General features: G+C 34.4%; 1 protein-coding gene across 1 annotated transcript in view; it reads right to left on the reverse strand.

Moving 5' to 3' along the window:
- Abcb7 (ATP-binding cassette, sub-family B (MDR/TAP), member 7) overlaps nucleotides 1-21,927 on the reverse strand; it is a 140,923-nt gene that overhangs the window by 23,688 nt on the left and 95,308 nt on the right. Inside the window, exons 5-12 of the mRNA XM_005413086.2 lie at nucleotides 9,843-9,975; nucleotides 8,735-9,003; nucleotides 8,018-8,106; nucleotides 7,838-7,925; nucleotides 6,774-6,948; nucleotides 5,768-5,925; nucleotides 5,051-5,214; nucleotides 4,767-4,896 (exon numbers count right to left, since the gene is read on the reverse strand). Of these exons, the coding sequence (XP_005413143.1) occupies nucleotides 4,767-4,896; nucleotides 5,051-5,214; nucleotides 5,768-5,925; nucleotides 6,774-6,948; nucleotides 7,838-7,925; nucleotides 8,018-8,106; nucleotides 8,735-9,003; nucleotides 9,843-9,975 (1,206 nt within the window). The remainder of the gene's footprint in view (nucleotides 1-4,766; nucleotides 4,897-5,050; nucleotides 5,215-5,767; nucleotides 5,926-6,773; nucleotides 6,949-7,837; nucleotides 7,926-8,017; nucleotides 8,107-8,734; nucleotides 9,004-9,842; nucleotides 9,976-21,927) is intronic.

The raw sequence follows: 21,927 nt of genomic DNA on the forward strand, positions 1-21,927 counted from the left end.
CAAGACAGATAAACTAGACAAAAAATCAACAATGATCTATTAGAATTGAATCAAACTTCTGAACAATAACTTAGTAGATGTCTATAGAGTGTTCTACCCTACAACATTAGAATACACATTCTTCTCAGGTGCACATGGGATGTTCTCTAAAATAGACCACACAGTTGCCCATAGAACATGCTTAACTAAATGCAAAGGAACTGAAATTATCCCATGCATATTATCCAACCACAGTGCAATGAAATTGGAAATCAATGGCAAAAGAAACCACAATAACTTCATAAACACTGGGAAATTAAATAACACCCTCCTGAACAACCAAAGGGTCAAGATAAAATTAAAGCAGAAATTAGTTTCTACAATTAAATGATAATGACAATACAACATACCAGAACTTATGGGACATAATGAAAGCAGTCCTATGAGGGAAATTCATAGCAATACATCAGGAAAAAAGAGCAAGTGCAAATGCACAACTTAACGTTGAACCTCAAACTTCTAGAGAAAGAAGGGCAGGCCAATTTCAAGGCTCTTACAGGGAGGAAATTATACAGAACAGAGCAGAAATTAATGCACTGGAGAGTAAGAAAACAATACAAAGAATCAATGAATCAAAGAGTTGGTTCTTTGAAAGATTAAATGAAACTGACAAACCTTTAGCTAACCTTATCCAAAATAGGAAAGAAAAGACTCAAATCTATACAATTAGGAATGAAAAGGGTGAAATCACAGTGAACCCTGCACAAATCCAGAAGATCATCTATACCTACTTTGAGAACCTGTATTCTAATAAGGTGGAAAATACAGAAGAAATGGACAGATTCTTAGATATAAATGAATTACCAAAGCTAACTTAAGAAGATTTAAAAATCCTAAATATCAGTCAATAAAACTAAAGATATAATTAAAAACCTACCAACAAAGAAAAGTCCAGGTCCTGATAGAGTCACTGCTGAATTCTTCAAGAAATTTAGAGATCTAATAGTGTTTCTTCTCAAATTCTTTAATGAAAATGAAAGAAAAGCAATACTCCTAAATTCATTCCTGGAAGCAACCATTACCCTGAAACCAAAACCAGAGAAGGACCCAACTAATAAAGAGAACTACAGGTCAATCTCCCTAATGAACACAGACGTAAAAATCCTCAGTAAGACATTGGCATACAGAATGCAGCAAATCATCAAGAAGGTTACACACCATGACCAAGTGGGATTCACCAAGGGATGCAGGGATGGTGGAACACATGTAAATCAGTAAATGTAATATGCCATATTAACAGAGCCAAGGACAAAAACCATATAATCACCTCAATAGATGCACAAAAAGCTTTTGAAAAAGTCCAGCACCTATTCATGATAAAAACCCTACAGAAAATTGGAATAGATAAGTCTTTATCTCAATCTGATAGAAGCCAACTATGACAAACCAATAGCCAACATCATACTAAATGGACAAAAACTAGAAGCTTTCACTTTAAAAATCAGGAACAAGACAAGGACGTCCACTGTCTCTACTCTTATTCAACATAGTTCTGGAAATTTTAGCGAGAGCAATTAGACAAGAGAAAAAAATAAAAAGAATAAGGATAGGAAGGAAAGAAGTTAAATTATCATTATTTGTGGATGACAGGGTACTCTACACAGAAGACCCAAAAAAATTCACTATATGCCTAAATATATGCTTTTTTTTCCCAGCACAATGGGGACATTCTATACATATATTTTTTTGCAAATTGCTATTTCCACTTAACATATTTTGGAGATTGTCCATGTAAATAACAGAAACATATTTAGTTCTTTTTAACACTTTTATATTTCATACTATAGATATATGTCAATTTATCCATTCCCCTATTAAGGAACATTAATGTAATTAGCACATTCTTGCTAGTATAATGTTGGAATAAAACATTGTTACATATATGAGATATTCACCTACATATTTTTCTGCAAGAAGTATTCCTAGAAGTAGACTGATGGGTCAAAAAGCAAATACACATTTACCCCTTGATAATATTGCCCAACTGTCTTCCATAAAGAAGAATAGTGTATGAATATACTCCATTCAATAGTGTCTGAGGTTGCCAGTTCTTCATGTAATTTTATATACCTTCAGAACACCTGGATAATAATAAATTTTAGTTGTTGCTACTTTTAGAAGTGGAATATGATTTTTGTTTAAAGTATCACTTCTCTAATTATTAAGGTTGAAAATGATTTCCTATATTTCTAAGAAGTTTTGATATTGTATTTGAAACACAGAAAATGAAGTTTATTATACTACTCTAATATACCATACTATGTTAAAGTATACTGTTTTCCAAAGAAAGTTAACAAATCCTAACTGAAAAATTTGAAAATACAAAACAATAAAATAAAAATCAATTAAATATTGGACTTTCTTCATGACTTTTGCTAAATGATATTTTAGCTACTATTGCCACACATAAAAATTGTGTAACTATGTGAGATGATGAACATGTTACCGCTCTACAGTAACTACTTTACTACTTAAAAAGGATTGGGGGTGAGGGTATTGTGGATTGAACATAGGGCTTTTACACTCAGCTACATCCTCAGCCATATTTTTAATGTTTAATCTTTAATTTTGAGACAGCATCTTGCTAAGTCACTAAGTTGCCCAGGCTGGACTGGAAACTGTGATCCTCTTAACTCAGCCTCCCCACTTTACTATTTATAGGTATCTAATAACATCATATTATATACATTAAATAAATATAATTTATAAATTAAAAAAGTGAAATAATTTATAATCACAGCATACAGCAAAAACTATTAACATTTTGGCATATTTACTCTTATCTGTTATCTCTACTAGCAAAAGTATTAAACTACTATTAAAAACAGGGATACTTTGTTTGATATCCTCTTTTCCAACAAATTTTGACTCTGCATATTGTTGAATCAGCACTGTTTAACAACACAGCATTTATAAATGGCTGCATGACATTTGGTACTATAATGTTTTAACCATCTAGTTATGTTTTGAACATTTATATTATTTTCAACTATTTTTTTATAGGTGAGGATTATTATACATACAAAGTTGTTAATATTGGTTTAATTCCTCACTAAAATTTCCTAGAGTTAGAATTACTAGAACAAAGAGTATCAATACTTCTCAGCTACTTCATAAATATTCCCAATTTTCTTACCAAGAAAGCTATACCCTTCCACTAGCAAAAGAACAGACTGTCTGTTTATACAGCTTTGCCCAACCTGGATATTTTGAATTTCAAAATCTTTGTGAATCTGTGTTCTGTTAGTTTTTTAACCTTTTTTTTTTTTTTTGGTTTTTCTCCGGTACCAGGAACCGAACTCACGACCTTACGCTTGCCAGGCAGGCGCGTTGCCGCTGAGCTAAATCCCCAGCCCCTAGTTTTTTAATCTTTAAAATAAAAAAAACTTTGTGAATCTGACAGGTAAAAAATGGTTATCTTGTTCATATATATTGCTAAGGTCTCCAGTTCTACAGTGAGGATGAGTATCTTTTGTTTATTGATCTTAAATAATTTTCCCTTGTGAATAAAACTTTTTATTTTTCAAAGAGATGAGAGTAATCATTACAGCACCCAAGAGAATGACAGGAATCTAGTTATATGAATGATAACTCTGGCCCTGTCACAGTCCAGAATCTAGCTTACCGGACAAACAGTTTAGGTCATTATTTGTTAACATATAGGCTACAAACCGTCTATTAGAATTACCTAGGTTACATATTCAAAATGCAGATTTCTGGGTATCACACTGGCCCCCATATTCAGAATTAGAGAGTCTGAAAAAGATCTAGAATTTCAATAATCTCCCTAGGTGACTCTTGGCCACTAAAATTTGGGATTCTCAGTGAAAAGAGAGGAAAGAAAAGAGTGTCTTATGCTGGAGGCCTTTTACAAGCTACATATCCCTGTCCAATTCCTTTCTCATACTGTCTCCCTTCCTCTTTCCCCATTTTTTTGGTCTTTTTTCCCAGGGATTTGATTCTGGCTCCACGAATCAACTTTCTAATAAATACTAGCTGCAACTAATTCCAAGGTCTCTATAATCTTACTATATAAGAAACTATCACATCTTATAAGGCTATCTACCTCTTATCTTCTTGGTTCTTACTTTGAATCCCTCCCCCCAACACACACACAAAGTCACTTGGCAAATATTAAATGATTACTCTGGGTCAGACACTGTGCTTGGTACTGAGGGCATAGTGGCGAAAAAGGCATACAAACTTGAGGGTAGCAGACAAACTACTTGATATTTATAAATTCACTATGTCAAAAGTTCTTCAAAATTACAATAATAGTTTCGGTTTACTGAAAAATTACATGATAGATATTGTGCTTGGTACTTTATACATACTAACACTAATCTGTAATAAAAATCTTACCCTATAAAGTAAATGGTACTCCTATTTCAGAGATGAGGTAACTGAGGGCCAAGGCCATAGAACTTTTAAGGCTTAAAGCTTGGATTAGAGTCCAAGTCTGTTGGACTCTAGTTCTATGCTCTTTCCACTTACTATGCTATCATTCTAGAACTTAGAAATTTTTCTACTATACAGATTTCCCATTCAAGTTTTTTTTTTCCTTTTCCCTCCTTTAAAAGTTCTTTATATAAAAGAGCTTCCCCTGTGGGCGCCAACACTATCCACTTTATTAGCATATGCTGACTCTTTAGATTCAAATTATTCTAGTCACATGTATCCCAATCCAATAAATCTTCCAAAACTTGAATTTTTCTGTTTTTAAATACCTGAGGTACCACTCCCACTGCCCTCCGAAGGCTTTCCAGGCTCACTTCTTGTATATTTTGACCAGCAAGGTAAATACTACCTTTCTGAGGCTCATAGAAGCGAAACAACAGCCTCACTATTGTGCTTTTCCTGAAATTGGAGATTAGGAAAGGTTATTTAGCTCCTATTGGCATTAAAGAACCCCCATTTTAAACCACAGTAATCATCGCATTAGGATAAAGAAAATCACATTCAGAATTATTGATCAACAATGTAGAATTATACAAGTAACTAAATTACCCACCCTGATCCACTACCACCTACGATGGCCACTTTCTTTCCTGCAGGGACTTCAAAAGATAATCCACTAAGGACTTTCTGTCCTTCAATGTATTCAAAATGCACATTATCAAAGGCAATTGTAGCTGTCTGTGGTGTGATCTGAAGTGGAGATGCCAATGCTTTGTCCTAGCAGGGAAAAGAAAGAAGAAAATCACTTTACACAGTACATTGATTATAACTATGTAGACAATTTTTTCAGAGAGAGAAAAAGGAAAACAACAGGGAAGGAGGAAGTTCATATAAGTGGAATTAGAATACTGTCAAGCATGCATATAAAGACTTTTTTTCCCCGGTCCTCACTGCTGAGGTAAAAAATCATGAATGTTTTTACATTGCTGGGAACATTTAGTGGAGGGTAAAGGGAGGGATGGTGACCAGGGGAATACAGAGTAGAAGATGTGAGGAGAGGTAATCATATATTTCATATCATTATTAGCAAAAGAGAATCCAGTATAAATTATTAAACAAAATGTAGTTTCTAGGTAGAACATTCTTAGCTAACATTGTAATTTTTTACCATAAAAGTAAAAGCTATAACAACCTCAATACATATGGCAGCCTCAATTCCTGTAACAGAAATTAGTCTAACATGATAATATAAAATATTCCCCTAGAATAATCCAATATTAATGGAATGATGCTTACATACTTTTAGAAAGGTACTGCATCAATTACTTACTTTAATTCGGGTGTCTACCTTGAGTAGAGTAAACAAAGTGTTCATATCTATGAGTGCTTGTCTAGTTTCTCTATATACAGTTCCCAGAAAGTTAAGCGGTAATGAAAGTTGAAAAAGCAGTCCATTCACCATAACTAGGTCTCCAACAGTAAGGGTACCTTAATATGCAATTGGCAGAAAGGGGGAAAAATATTTTAGATGAATGTTAAGAACTCCCAGATGAACACAGAAAATATTACAGCTTATTATTATGAAATCCAGTTCAAACTACACATAATCAACAACTTTCAAACCAACTCAATTGCAAAGCATTTGAATCTATGATTTAGGTAATATAGGGATCTTGGTTATATGGTAAGCAGAGTGGAAAAAGCCCATGTATACATTATATGTAACATACAAAGAATGCTTTAAGTGAGAGAAATGGAAGGTTTAAAAATCTGTCCTTTCTTCCCTAAAATACAAACCATAGTTTCTTTGTAATGTAAAATAGAAATTTTTTATAATAGTACATATTTAAAAATTTCAGCAAATGCATATCATGCCTGACAATGATAAACCTCATTACTAATGTTACAGTAAGTAAATAAGTTCTAAATGAGTGGGGGGGGATTGGAAAAAGGGACACAGACATTATTTACTTCTGAAATGCTATACAAATGAAAAACTAATAGACTATAAGGTTATTGCTAATTCCAGAAACAAGACAGCTTTTATTTTAGTCCTTTAGACTGAATTAATGGCACTGCTTTCCAGATCTAGAACAGAAATCAGATATACTTGATATTAAAAGGAAAAAAATAGTTGCTCTTGAAAAAGGCTGCAGACCTACAAAGCAATCATTCAGTAAAACACATTCTGATACAAAAAGGAAAACACTCCAAAAATGCTAAAGCAGTTTGCTGAACATTCTAATAAATAATAATAACATATACATTCCTTTTATTAATTTTTATTTGTAAAAGTTAAAAGTATGTGTACCAATGTGATAATCGCAGTCCATTACCTGCCATAATTCCTTGACTGGCAAGCACCATTACAGCTGTTAAACCAACACTGAAAATAGCACTTTGGCCAAAGTTCAGCATAGCCAGAGTAGAGGTACTTTTCAGTGAAGCAGTCTCATATGTCTTCAAAAATCCATCATATCTCTGTGCTTCGTATTTTTCATTGTTAAAATACTACAAAATATACAACTATGTAAGAATAGGAACTATGGGCAAGTATAATTCTTTAAAGTGATTAGTATATGTTTCATCAGACTTCACGTATGACTACATTTTGTAGTGGAGATTTCATTTTAAAAACTGACTTTCAATACATTAGAATATGGTACTTCTGCAGTTTTCTATAATGGATTGTATTTGAAAAGGCGACAAAATTCATCCAACAAACATTCACTGAATTTCTAGCTAATTTGAACCCAGATCTAAAAAAAAAAGCTTTCAATGATACTTCTTTCACAAAAATGTTTCCTGACTCTCTGAGATTTGGAACTGGCAGCTCTTACTGCCCTCACTCTTTTAATTCTTCTTGCTTAGTCATCTGCATATTTACTTTAATTCCTGCAGTATATAACATTCAGAGAGGGCAGTGATTACAAACATAATCACTTTCTTTTACCACCCTGCCCCCTCACGGCAATTAGTATAGTACTTAGCAAATACGAGTAATTCAGTAACTATTTGAAAAATGGAAAAATGAACATATAGATGAAAGGATTAATGAAAAGCACTCTGCTAGACACTCTGAGGGTTAGAAGGAAGGTCAAGAACTTACATACCAGCTTGATTAGCTTAATGTTCTTCCTGAGGCAAGATACTAACCATATATTTATGATTTTTTAAAAATTAATTCAGAAGGTAAAATTCTGATGTTGCCAAACAAAAACTGAGAAGGAAAGACAAGGCAATTTCTAAGTAAAAGAAAAACAAAGTAGTGTAACGCCACAACACCTAGAGATACTATCTTAATATGAACCTGTTAATTTACAGCACCTATTAAATTAAATGGCAGAACAATCCTTATTGATGTCTGAAAGGCACAGTAAAGTATAATGAAATGTATTACCTTTACAGTTTCATAATTCAGCAGTGAGTCTATAGCAGCATTACCTGCATCATTATCTGCTTTGTTCATTTCTATTCTAAATCTAGTTCTGTAAGACAAAGATTTACACAGGCATGAAATGTATGTTATAAAAGCATAACTAATTTCTCAGCTTCAACTGGCTTCTGGAAAATACCATACCTCCACCGTGTGACTGCAACTGTGAATGCTGTGTATGCACCCAGTGTTCCTAGGGTTACCAACGCGAACTGGGCACCACATCTGTAGTACTGGAAAAACAAGTCAAAGAAGAAATGAGAAAAATCATTGTTCTTATCAATCAGGTTAAAATATACAATAGCAAATCTCAGTCAAAAGTGGTAATATGATGGTTAAAAGTTGGATATGTCAATAATGGATCAAAAGTCAAATGCCTCAGATAGTCTACTTTAGGTAACATGAAAAGAAAGCCAACCTGTAGTTGCCACATTTATACTACGATAAGATGCTATTACTTAAACAGTACAATAGGCTGAGGAGGGATAAAAAGTATACACATACATGCTTTTAACTATAAAAAATGAAATTGCTCTAAAATGGCTAGTAGAAGCAGGCATTATGAGCATATCAGACCAATGCCATATACAAAAATCTTGGCTAAAAACAATTCACAACACCAGTTAATCCTGATGTATGTGTAGCACTAACCAGTTACTTACAATAACAACATGATAAAGAATTTGGGCCATGCCTTAAAGCTGGAGGCAAAATAAGTAAATAAACTGCTTAATCTTTTTGGTATCACAGAATTTCACTTTCAAACCCATGCAACAGCATGCAACAACACAATAGCTTTAAATACTCTATTGTTACTAAGAATGTAAGAAAAAAGCTTTCTATGAAATATGCTTTACTTACCAGAACACCACTGACAAGCATCATCTCGAACACGATAGGGAGAAGATTAAACACCAAAGCACTCAGGACAAAACTGATACCTCTTGTCCCTCTGTCAATAGCTTTAGATAAAGCTCCTGTCTGTCTGCTCAGGTGGAAACCAAGATCTAGGTTATGAAGATGAAGAAAGACATTTTTGGCTATTCTTCGGATTGAATTTTGGGCTACTTTGCCAAATACTGCATTTCGAACTTCATTAAAAAAGGCAGCTCCAGCTCTTGACACACCATCTAACAATACATTAAAAAGAAAAATATGGGGTGTAAGAACATTAGAATCACAAGAATGTAAAATGGTAAGAGCTCGGAAAATATACAAAGTAATTCAGTCAATACATCACAGTATATTTACACTTAAAGAAACCAAGAAATTATCTACCCTAATTAATACTAATCTTGGCATTATCATGAATCTTTTTCAGTGTTATCTTCTCCTAGATTCAAGATATTTTCCAGTTAAAATACTTTTAATAAACAATTGCCCATATGGCCTTATTGTGAATAAATGTATAGTACTGATTGAATATTTTATTTAATTAAATTCTCTCAACTAACAAATGATAAGACTGAGAGTTTGAAAGTGAAAAGGGTTGACAAAAAGCATATCCTTACACATGTCTCTAGAGTCTTAAAAAATATCTTTTTTAATGCATGGAACCACATAACATTATATTTTACTCTTTTCAAACTATAGATCTGTGCCACAGTTTTTAAAATATATTTTAACAAAGCAGTAATATGCATGCACATCATTACTTAGCTATTTCTATTTAATAGCTAATAGTACCAGCAAGAAAATATACAGCCACACTGGAAAGGTTCTTATAAATTTAGTATCTTATATTATTATTCTCTAGAATATGGAAAATGCTACTGTTACCATGAAATTTTTACAAAGTATATTATACAATGAAATTTTTAAAAATACTTATCAAAAGGAATCTCACATAAAATAATAAACATCCAAAATGCTAAGTTGTGTTTGCAGTGAAAAGGTCATCTGCTCAAATATGATGAAACCTTGCTGAAGAAAGTCAACACCTGTAGGCAGATTAAAGAATCACACATACAGCCAATCAGAACTGCTGTTGCCATGGTTGCAACTGTATTTGGTGCATCACTCATGTTCAGCATGTTTCCCGACATCTGGTTGAGGTTATCTACAGCATATTTAAACATGAAAGGAACGATGATATTCATGGCCTAAAAACATAAGAACAATAATTACCCATCATATGTAAAATGTTTATTTATAAAAATACAAATATGTACCTTAAATTAGATTTATGGTAATTTTTAGATATTAACCATTTATTGGTACGAAGATAAAATCTAGCATCTTTGATGTAGGGGAGAGTTTTCATTTCAGGATTTCTATATTATACTGTAATGATAATATCCATTTATAAACTATGTGAATTACTCAAATGCTCCTGATTCTATGAAATCATTGTTGGTCTGCCATTCAAAAATGCTCTCTTTCTGAAAGCTGAACTCATACAAAGCTGATGGCACTTACAGACAAACTGCATTATATCATAATCATTTGTGTATGTATTTTCCTTTCCTAATACAATCCTGAGGATCTGTATCATGCAGCTCTTTTTGTCCCACCCATGCTGAGTATAATACCTTGTATATAGTAGGTATTCAACAAATATTTAAGGCAAATTTTTTTATAAAAATGGTAAACTGAAATTATATGATAAAAAGGATCTCAATAACTGATAAATTACAAAAATTTGAGGTTGACCCACTATTGGAAAACAAAACAAAACTGTAGCTCTATTTGCCCCACAAACTTTCTTTGGTCCAATGCTACACAAAACAAAACCCACTGAATACCAAACTAAACTTTCATCAACCTATAACTCCATGAGGATAGCAAATACCAAAATTAAGAGTATAATACTATATAAGGCGAATATGAAATCATTCACATCCTATATTTTCTGCAATTCTAGTATCAAAAACCTCAACCATCATTTAGGAATAGGAAGTTAGTAGACTACCAAAGTTTTTCTGATGACATTCAATTTATATACATTAATATCAAGTGAAAACAGTTCTAGATGACTTAATAATAATACTGAAATCCCAGTTCTCATTCTATTACTGGGTCACTCATCTTTGCTAAACCTAAGGATTTATTACCAACAAGTCCACTTAGCAATAATTGACAGAAGCTATGTAAATCTTACCAATCAAGATTTCAAAGTAACGTACACACAACAGTTCTTAGCAACCAAACAGGTGCAACAGCTTTCAAGAATAACATTAAAATATACAGTACCTGTTGGAATGCTTTCCAGAATGTAACATGAGATAAATTCTTAAAACTTTAAGCTTTCTAACTTCCAAAATATAATGTAATATAGAATTAAATGGTAGGTCTTCAACAGTATAAATCCCTCAATTCTGTTTCTCTTATAACCATACAACCTGAGGCTCTTACTTGTCTTGAAATAGTCTCCCTTCCCCTGTCTAGCTGTCCACTCTTAGAAAGCACAATTTGAATCCCACTTCCTTCATAATGCTGTCTTTCAAACTTGCAGCCAGTTTGGCACTCTCCATTTTCCAACTCCTGTCTTCTTTTACAGTTTATACATCCGTATTTATCACTTTTATGATATATTTCTCATTTACTCTGCACACATATATACACAATTACACTGCCTTCTTAACCTAAGTACAAACTTTCTGTGGCAAAACAAACATTTTGTGAACAATAACTATGGTGTTAGGTATCTTTTAATAAAGGTAAGAGCTGAAAGAAACCACTACTGTATAAAATATGTATCATTGCTATAGCTGAATGATAATGGTGTATATCCAGATGAGGATATAAACCCAAGAGCCTCAAGTGGTCATAGACAGAGCTTTAGAAGGTGACTGAATTGTGGGGACAGTATAACTGACTTGCTGGAAGGTAAGGCCTGGTCAGAAGAGGCAGGTCTAGGAGGATGTAATCTAGTAGGGTATGTCTCGCTCCCTGGTGCCACCCTTTGTTTTCTGTTTCCCAGCCACCATGAAGTGAAGAGCTTTTCCTCTGCTCTGACCTTCTGCCATACTATTGTGCCTTGGAGCCAGAAGACTATGGACTGAAATCATGAACCAAAATAAGCCCTTCCTCCTTTAGGTTGTGGCTGTTAGGTACTATGTCTCAGTGATGAGGAAGTGACTAAGAAACCCAGGTTCCATGACATTTAATGACTTGTGTCAGCAGCAAGGCTAAAATTAAATCCAGGTCTGACATTAGAAGTAAGAATTTTTTCTAGTATACCACAGCTATGAGTATATTAGCAGCTTCAAGTGAGGAGCCAGTTTTTGACCCCTAAAACGGGTCCGTTCAAATGTATTGCTTAAATCAGGAATAGTTGCAAAGTACGTAATTTTTAAAATAAATCTGAGCAGATCTTAGGTTTTCCATATAATGAGGCTGCATCCCTTCATGTGCATTCCAATACGGTTTTTAAAGGATAAAAAGTGATAGCTACAGGTAGCGTGCAATTCTCCTAAAGCAACTGATTATCTTTGCTACAGTTATAGTGAGGGATGACTGAAACCAATGTGTCACCAATAAAGTTGCAAAATTTTACCTTCTTGAAAATGTCTTTTAGGTTTGGTCAAATTTGAGAATGTCCCTGTAAGTATATAGAACACATAAATGTCATTTGTCCTGTGCTATTGGCAGAAAAGGTGTAGTTAGCATTTTGTTAAAAATATGGCACTATCTCTAACCGAATACTGTCATTTTTCCCCAAAAATTTTTTTAAAGGGAAAGAAATACACAATGTGTATTAAAAGGAAAGAAATATACTACAAAATGAAAAGTATTATTATGTGCAGATATTCTCATTAGTAATTATATGCAGATTCTATGGGTCTTAAGATATATGGTAGATGGGAAGTAGTAAATACTGATTTCTCTTAATATTTTCTCTTTAGCAGAACTAGACTTAAACTATCCAAAATAAGAATCTTTAATAAAAAGAAAAACTTCTATTGTTAAATACTTACAGACTCATGGTAAGATGCAAAAGTATCATAAAGAGCCCTGTGTAACTTTCACTCACCATCTAATGATGTCATGTATAGCTATAGTTCAATATCAAAACCAAGAACTAAACACCAGCATATTACTGTTACCTAAAATATAGAATGCACTCTATTTTCAACATTTTAATGTGTTTATATATAAGGTATTTGTCTATATGACCCTATGTAATTTCATCTCACGATAAGATTCATAGAGCCACCACGAAGATATTCTTCAAGATAAAGAATTATCCCATTACCACATGAATTCCGTTTTGCTTCCTTTATATTCACGACCATCCCAACATATCCCACTCTAGTTTCTGTGCCCTGGCAACCACTAATTTGTTCTTGATCTGTATAGTTTGGTCATTTTGACAACATAATATTTATGGAATAATAAAGTATATCTTTTGAGACTGGCCTTTGTTTCACTCAGAATAATTTTCATAAAGAACATTCAAGGCTGTTGCATATACCAATGGCTTGTTCATATTTATTGGTAGGTATTATTTCATAGATGTATCAGAATTAATTCAATCATTAGTCCCTGAAGGATATATTTTTGCTTCCAGTTTGGGAGTAACTTTGAATAAAGATGTTATGAGAATTCTTATTCAGATGGACCTAAGTTTTCATTTTTCTGGGATAAAGCCCTTAGAATGTGATGCTAAATGATATAGCAACTCTATGTAGAACTTTTTCAAAAAATTCCAAACTCTTTCCAGAGTGGCTAAAGATTTTATCACATTTTACAATAACCAGTAAAGTATGAGTGAGTCAGTTCCTCTGCATCATCGTCAATATTTGGCATTATCACTGTTTTTCTTATTCTGAAACTATTAAAATGGGTGTGCACTGGTATCTCACTGCGATTTTAATGAGCATTTCCTTAAAAGTAATGATGTTAAACATCTTTTAATGTGTTTATTTGCCATTTATATCTCTTCTTTGGTAAAATATCTGCTCATAATTTATGTACATTTTACACTTAGATTGTTTTTCAACTACTGAATTTTAAGAATTCTTTATATAATCTAGATTTAAGGCCTTTGCTTTGATATGTTGTTTTGTAAATATTTTCTCCTAGTCTATTGTGTTTCATCTTATTGAGGAGCCTTGACTCTCATCTTACTCACCAGTAATAAAGAGTTTATTCTCCCATGACTCATGGAGGCTGAGGTAGAAACCTACACTTTTACTCCAGCTGCAGTAATAGTGCAACACCCCTGCCCCAGTGAAGCAATTTCACGCTAGGCCTACTAAACAGAAGATTTACCTAAAATCCAGGGTCCCACAATATAATACCCCAACTTGCCAGGTTTCACTCACAAATCAATTACAACATCAATCTGAATAAGAAAATACATTCAACTGGAACGAACTTCAAGGTGACACAAATATTAGAACAATCTGGCAAGGATTTTAAAGTAATTATCATAAAAGTTTTTCAAGGAACACTTACAAAAGTACTTGGAATAAACTTAAAAAATAAATTGAGGACATCAAAAAGCAAATAAAAAAATATAACTGAAATATACAAACTCAATGGATTAGCTTCTAAGGGAGAACAGAGAACAGAGGATAATACTTTCATGAAAAAAATGCTCAGTATCACTAATCAGAGAAATGCATATCAAACTGCAATGCTCTATCACCTCACTCTAGTAAGAATAATTATTATCAAAATGACAAAAGATAAGTACTGATGAAGATATGGAGAAAAGAGAACCGTTGTACACTTTAATTGTAAATTAATGTAAATTAGTATAGCCACTATGGAAAACAGTAGAAAGCTTCTTTAAAAATAAAAATACCTATTTTTATGTTTTTCTACCATAAAAACAGTAATCCCACTACAGTATGTAAGATATGATCAAAAAATACTGAATGCTTAAAAACTTTAAAATGTTTATAATAGTAACAGACACACTGTCATTCACTCCTATCCCCCTTTGTTTCAAACAGACTTACCCCATTGTACTTGTCATTTTCCTAAGCAGTTCTGGAAGTCTTCTTTTGTATCTTTAGTTGTGCTGTTGTGGCTGACTTGATGTCCTGAATAGATTCAAAATCTTTACATTTCACAGTCATTTTGAATTTGGCAAAGATCCAGAAGTCACCTGGTGCCAGACCAGGTGAATAAGGTGTATGAGTACATACTGCAATGTTTTTATAAGCCCACCTTTTCACTGGACGGCCCTTGGTAGCAATATTTCCCATAGGTTTTATCACACCTCTTAAGATACTCATAGAAGACTTCTAAAACTGCTTCAGAAAGTGACAAAAATGAAGGGATAAGTCTGTCTGAAGCAAGTGTTTCACTGTGCTTTTGCCATGTATTTTGACCATGCCTTGCATATCCAAAATAAAAGAAATCATTATGTCAAAAAGACAGCTATACATGGCCACATTTATCGCAGCACTATAAACGTAGTCAAGAAATGGAAATAACATAGGTGTCCATCAACTGACAAAGAAAATGTAGATGTTCACAATGGGATGCTATTTAGCCATAACAAAATGAAATCCTGTCATTTGTGACAATATGGATGGAACCAGAGATCTGTATGTTTAGTTAAATAAGCCAGGCACAGAAAGACAACTAGCTCATAAAATAAACTCATGGAATCTGAAAACATCGATGTCATAGAGGCTGAGAATAAAATCATAGTTACTAGAGGCTGGGGAGGGCTTGGAGGGTGGAGGGATAGGGAAATGTTGATCAAAGGGCACTAAGTCACACATAGAAGCAAGAGGTGCTGTGTGCTGTTGTACAGTAGGGTGACTATAGATAATAAGGTACTGTATAGTTTAAAATAGTTTCATCACAGGGGAATGATGAAATAGGTATGCTTGACATTAAACATTATACAACATATGTATGAAAACAATACATGGTACTCCAAAATATGTACAATTTTTCATTTTATGTATCAGTTAAAATGAATATAACTTAAAAATTACCTAATCTGAATGAAAATGAGAAAATGGACTAAAGGAAAAAAAAAGAACAGAAACTCAGGGAACTTTCAGTTTAACAAAAGATATAATATTCTTTATACTCTCAGAAGGACAGAAGAAAGTATAAAGCTAAAAGAAGTATTAAAAGAAACAATGCCTTGGTAGGCATGGAGGCACATGCCTATAATCCTAGCACTTTGGAGGCTGAGGCAGGAGGACCCTTGTGAATTTGAGACCAGCCTGGGCTACAGAGTGAGCTGAAGGCCAGCCTGAACTGCATAGCAAGATCCTGTCTCAAAAAGACAAAAAAAAAAAAAAAGAAAAAGAAACAATGCCTCAAAGTTTCCCAATTTGGCAAAAACAAACAAAGCCATAGATTAAAAAAGATGAGTACCCCAACTGGAGATAAACCCAAGGAACTTCACATCAAGACACATAAACTTCTAAAAGTTAATGACAAAAGGGAAAAAACCTTAAAAACATTTAAATGTATATAAGGGAACAATTTGAAAGGAGTACACTTCTGGAAAGATGGTGGATTGGTGAGAAGAAGCAATTCAACCTCTCTGAGATTTGGAGATCAGAAACTGGAATATAGCAACGTGGGGAAAAGGAGGACAGAAGCAAGTCCCCAGGACCCAGCAAGGATCTGAAAGAACTGGAAGCCACAGGGAGAGAGAACAGATGGGCCTCAATGCAGAGAGAGAGGTAGCAAATGGTGCTTTCTCCCTAAATCCCAGCTTGCAGCATGAGAGAGGTAGCATGAACCTACTCAGGGATGGTGACTAAGAGTGACTCCAGAGGCCTCCATGGATAAATGCATCAGTGGAATAGAGCACTGAAAGCTGTAGGCTGCAGTGGCTGGTGAGTGATTCTTGTGCATAAATCCCAAAGACAGGGTTGCCATCTTGGAGAAAGGTCAGGTTAACTCAGGACTCACAGCTGACACAAGTTGGCTCCATTTAATGGTAGCCAGTATCAGGGTGAGGCACAGCTGTAGGAGACACCCAGGATCAGGGAGACAAATTCAAGTTGGCAGGAGGTTCCCAGAGAGTTGTGGGCTGAACAACTTGGGTTCCAGCCCCACAGCCAGAAATTAGGATCAGCATAAACTTTAGGGGACTTGACAGTGCAGGCTTGCTGGGATCAATCAATAAGGATCTCGGCTCCGTCTGCCCAGTTGATCTACCAGTGACAGAAGAAACATGCCTGGAAGTGGACTTTTTTTTTCTCTTCCTTTCTTTGCTTTTTGTTTTTCCAGGATTATTTATCCTTATTTTTGTATGAATGTGAAGACAGTTTCTAGCTTTTTTGTTGTTTCTTTGTTCTGTTCTTGCTTCTGTTTCTTCCTTCTTTCCCTGCTATCTTTTTCACCAGTTTCCCAAAGCCTGCATCATCTTCCTCTGTCCTTCACTCTTGCTTCTAATCTTTCTTTTTCTATATCTCAATTTTTTTCCTCTGGGCCATTTTAAGTATTTTGCACTCAGGGAAAATTGCACTATTGAGGTGATAATTACTACCTCTTTCAGATTTGTTCTAGATTTTGTTATATAATTACAAATATTGTTCATATGGTTAAAGGTGCCAAACTAATAGTGACCAGTTAGTCATTATCTAGACTGTGCTTGATGCTTTTTTTATTGTTGATTGTGCCACCTTACTCCAGGTGACACAGTTGCTCTAATCAGTTGTTCTTTCCTACATGCCAAAACCGAGATTACCTAAGAATCATAAAAAATAGGGGTAGTGCCAGAGTGAGGGTCTAGACCAAACAGGAAGCAAACTTCTCATCCTCAACAAATTGAAGAGGTAAGAGCTTGCAACAGACTCAAAGGCCAAAAGCCAGCTAAATCTAGAGGACATCTCTGAGGATTAGTAATTTCATGAGGAATTATCAATAGTGGCAACAAAGCTACCTACCAGAAGCAATTTATAAGCATCAATGCAGAAACTACACTGAAAAAAAAAGGAAAGTAAGACACAGAAGCAAGCTGCAACCCCACACTTTCACCTCACCTAGGGCACACCCAGGGGGCAGTAAGGTGAAACAAATCAAAAGCCACCTACCTCAACTATCTGAAATGGTTACACTGGAAGTAACAAAGCACATGAATGAGGCTCTAGAAAAAACATCAAATTACAAATAATATATCAAATAAGTAAAGAACTGATTACAATAATGAAGGACGTGGTTAGTGAATCTAGAGTAGATACAGATTAAAAAATAGAGGAGCCTGGAAAAATGATGGAAATAATGAATGTCCAACATAGGAAAGAAATTGAATTCATGAAACAGATTCAAACAGATACCTAGAAGATTAAACATTCTATTCAAAGTATACAATGCATTATATAAAAGTACCACAATTGTTTTATTCAATCCTCATTGGATGGAGATTTGGGTTGCTTCCACAATTTAGCAATTACAAACTGTGCTGCTATGAACATAGGTGCACATATATCGCTGTGACATGATGTTTTGAGATCTTCTGGGAAAATACCCAGAAGGAGAATAGCTGGGTTGAATGGGACCTCTACATCTAGTTTGCTCACGAATCTCCATACTGATTTCCACAGTGGTTTCACCAGTCTGCATTCCCACCAGCAGTGAACAAGAGTTCCAGTTTCTCCACAGCCTCGCCAGCATGTGCTATTGGTTGATTTGTTAATGACAGCCATTCTTACTGGGGTGAGATGGAATCTCAATGTTGTTTTAATTTGCATTTCTCAAATGACTAATGACGTTGAACATTTTCTCATGTATTTATTTGCCATTTGTATTTCTTTATCTGAAAAGTGTGTATTCATCTTAGCTGCCCATTTTTGGATTGGGTCTTTGAATTGGGGGGGGGCTGATATTTTTTAATTCTTTATACATTCTGGATAGAAGTCCTTTGTCCGACGGACAGTCAGCTAAAATTTTTTCCAAGTTTCTGGGTTTTCTTTTTACTCTGCTGGTGATTTCTTTAGATGTGCAGAAACTTTTCAGTAGGATGAGATCCCAGTTGTTAATTCTTTCAAGTGTTTCACAGGCAGTTTGCTTTTTGTTCATGAACTCTCTGCCTACTCCTATGTCTTCAAGGTTTTTTCCTACTTTCTCTTCCAATAGATTTAGCATTTCTGTTTTAATATTGAGATCTGTGATCCACTTTGACTTGAGTTTGATGCATGGTTATAGACTTGGGTCTGTTTTCAGCCTTTGGCAGGTGGCAAGCCAATTTCTCCACCATCATTTATTAAAGAGGCTATTGTTCTTCCAGTGAGTTTGTTTGGCCCCTTTATCAAAGTTTAGGTGACTGAGTGTGCTTGTGGTTGTGGCTGTTTCTTCCAGTCTGTTGCATTGATCCTCAGCTCTGTTTTTTAGCCAGTACCAGGGTGATTTTATGACAGTAGCTTTGTAGTATAATTTGAGGTCAGGGATTGTTATTCCATCTGACTTGTCCTTGTTGCCCAGGATTCTTTTTGCTATTCTGGGTCTCTTCTGGTTCCAGATGAATTTTAGGAATGTTTTCTCTAGATTTGTGAGGTACGCTAATGGTAGTTTAATGGGAATTGCATTGAATATGTACAACAATTTTGGGAGTACCGCCATTTTCACAATGTTGGTTCTTCCTATCCATGAGCAAGGAACATTTTTCCATATAGCTAAATGGTCACAACTAGAGATCATATTCATAAGTGAAATAAATCAGACCTGCATGTGCAAGCACCACATTGTCTCACTAGTGTAAAACCTGAAAGAGTGAATAAAAACTAGGAGGTATGATAGACATTGTGAAATGAAAGGAAAATGCTCAAGGGTAAAGGGCAATTGGGATGTGGGAAAAGAGAAGGGAAAGAAGGAAAATTTTGTATGTATGTATATACAGGATAGTTAACATAGCTGAACTATTGTCTTCTATTTCTTTGCTGAAAGAAACAGTTAATGATTGCTTGATTGATCAATATTGCATGTCTCTATTTGCTTTCCTGAGAAACCACTTTAAAGATATCAATATGTAATACAACAAGCATTGTTAATTTCCTACCACTTTGTTTATAACTCTGTATTGTTTGTATAGTTCTTTTGCTATTTTGTAAATGGTTGTCTGTTTGTTAATGTTTTCCTTCATTTATTTTTAAAGTTAAAAATAAAAGTACACACTGCAGATTCAACCAACATGAAGAGAGATCTAGAAGATGAGATCTAGAAGACAGGCTTTCCATTAGTAATCGTGAAAAAAAAGATTTCTTAAAAATAGCAAGAGGCCATGAAAAATCAATCCAACAGCTGCTAGATGATGCAAAGAATAACATAAGATTCACTAGAGTCAATAAAAAAGCAGAAAATAGCACAAATGGCATAAAAAACCTGTTTACACAAAAATAACGTCAGAAACCTTCCCAAGCACAGGAAAAGAATTTGCCATACCTGTAGTGAGGCATATAGAACTTTAATTAGCAATGATCAAAAAAAAATCTATACCAATGCATATAGTAGTCAATATTACAGATATGCAGCACAAGAACAGATTTTAAAAGCTGTTAGAGAGAAAAAACAAATCACCTATAATGAAAAGCCCATCAAAATCACAGCAGACTTCTCAATACAAACCATTAAGCGAAGGAGAGCTGCGAGTAAGGTATTTCAAGTCCTAAAAGAAAACAGTCTCCAACCCAGACTGATGTACCCTGCAAAATTATCTTTCAAAATTGGTGGAGAAAGAAGATACTTCCATGATAAAGAACACTAAAAGAAGTTCATAAACAACAAACCAGCACTCCAAAATTTTTGGAAAGATATTCTAGAAAGAGATAATGAGGACTGCAATTCCAGCAATCATAACAGAATGAATATATCAGGCAAGACAAGCAATTAAAATGATGGGGAAAGAATGAACACCACCAACTGGAAAATAGTACGACAAAGTGAAGATATATCACTTATAATCATAAATGTAAATAGTCTCAATACATCAATCAAAAGAAACTGATTGGCAGAATGGATCAAGAAACAAGATCCAACAATATGCTACATACAAGAAACACATTTAACTCAAACAGAAATTCACAGACTGAAGTAAAATGATGGAAAGCAACACTCCATGCAACAAGAACACAGAAAAAAGCATGGGTAACACTAATTGCCTTTTCATTCCAAGGCAAATTTATAGTCATGAATTCCCACATCAGAAAAACAAAGCAAGCTGAAGTAAACAAGCTAAAGTTGAACCTTGAGCATATAGAAAAAGAGCAAGTCATGCCCAACATTTATACAAGGGAGGAAATTACAAAGATTGGGGCAGAAATTAATACTATAGAGACTAAGAAAACAATACAAAGAATTAATAAATCAAAGAGTTGGTTCTTTGAAAGATTTAAGTAACATTGACAAGCCCTTACCCACCCTTAGCAAAAAAAAAAAAAAAAAGGAAAGACTCAAATCCATGCAATTTGGAATGAAAAGGGTGAAATTACAACACATCTTGCAGAAATCCAGAAGATCATCAATGCTTACATCAAGAACCTGCATTGTAATAAGATGGAAAACACAGAAGAAATGGACAGATTTCTAGATATGCATGAATTACCAATGCTGAATCAAGAAGATATAAACATCCTAAATAATCCAGTATCAGTCAGGGAAATTGAAGATGTAATTAAAAACCAGCAAAGAAAAGCTCAGGTTCTGACAGATTCACTGTTGAATTCTCTGAGAAATATAGGGAAGATCTACTGCCGCTACTCCTAAACTGAAAGGGAAGCAGTAGTCCAAACAAATTCCTGAAAGCAAGCATTATCTTGATACCAAAACCAGAGAAGGACTCAACCAAAAAAGAGAAGTATAGGCCAATCTTCTTAATGAATATAGAAAGAAAAATTCTCACTAAGATACTGGCAAACAGAAAGCAACATCATCAAGAAGATTATACACCAGGATGAAGGCAACTTCTCCACTGTTGGTAGGAATGTAGACTCATGGAATCACTGTGGCAATCAGTGTGGAGACTGCAAAAAACTAAAACTAGAGATTCCATTCTACTCAGCTATTCCTCTTCTTGGTATCTTCCTGAAAGAATTAAAAGCATCATAACACAGTGATATATGCACACTCATGTTTATAGCGGCAAAATTTCTAATAGTTAAATCTTTGAAATAGCCTAAATGCCCGCT

Source organism: Chinchilla lanigera, unplaced genomic scaffold (genome assembly GCF_000276665.1).
Source record: "Chinchilla lanigera isolate Chin_1 unplaced genomic scaffold, ChiLan1.0 scaffold00161, whole genome shotgun sequence".
NCBI lineage: Eukaryota > Metazoa > Chordata > Mammalia > Rodentia > Chinchillidae > Chinchilla > Chinchilla lanigera.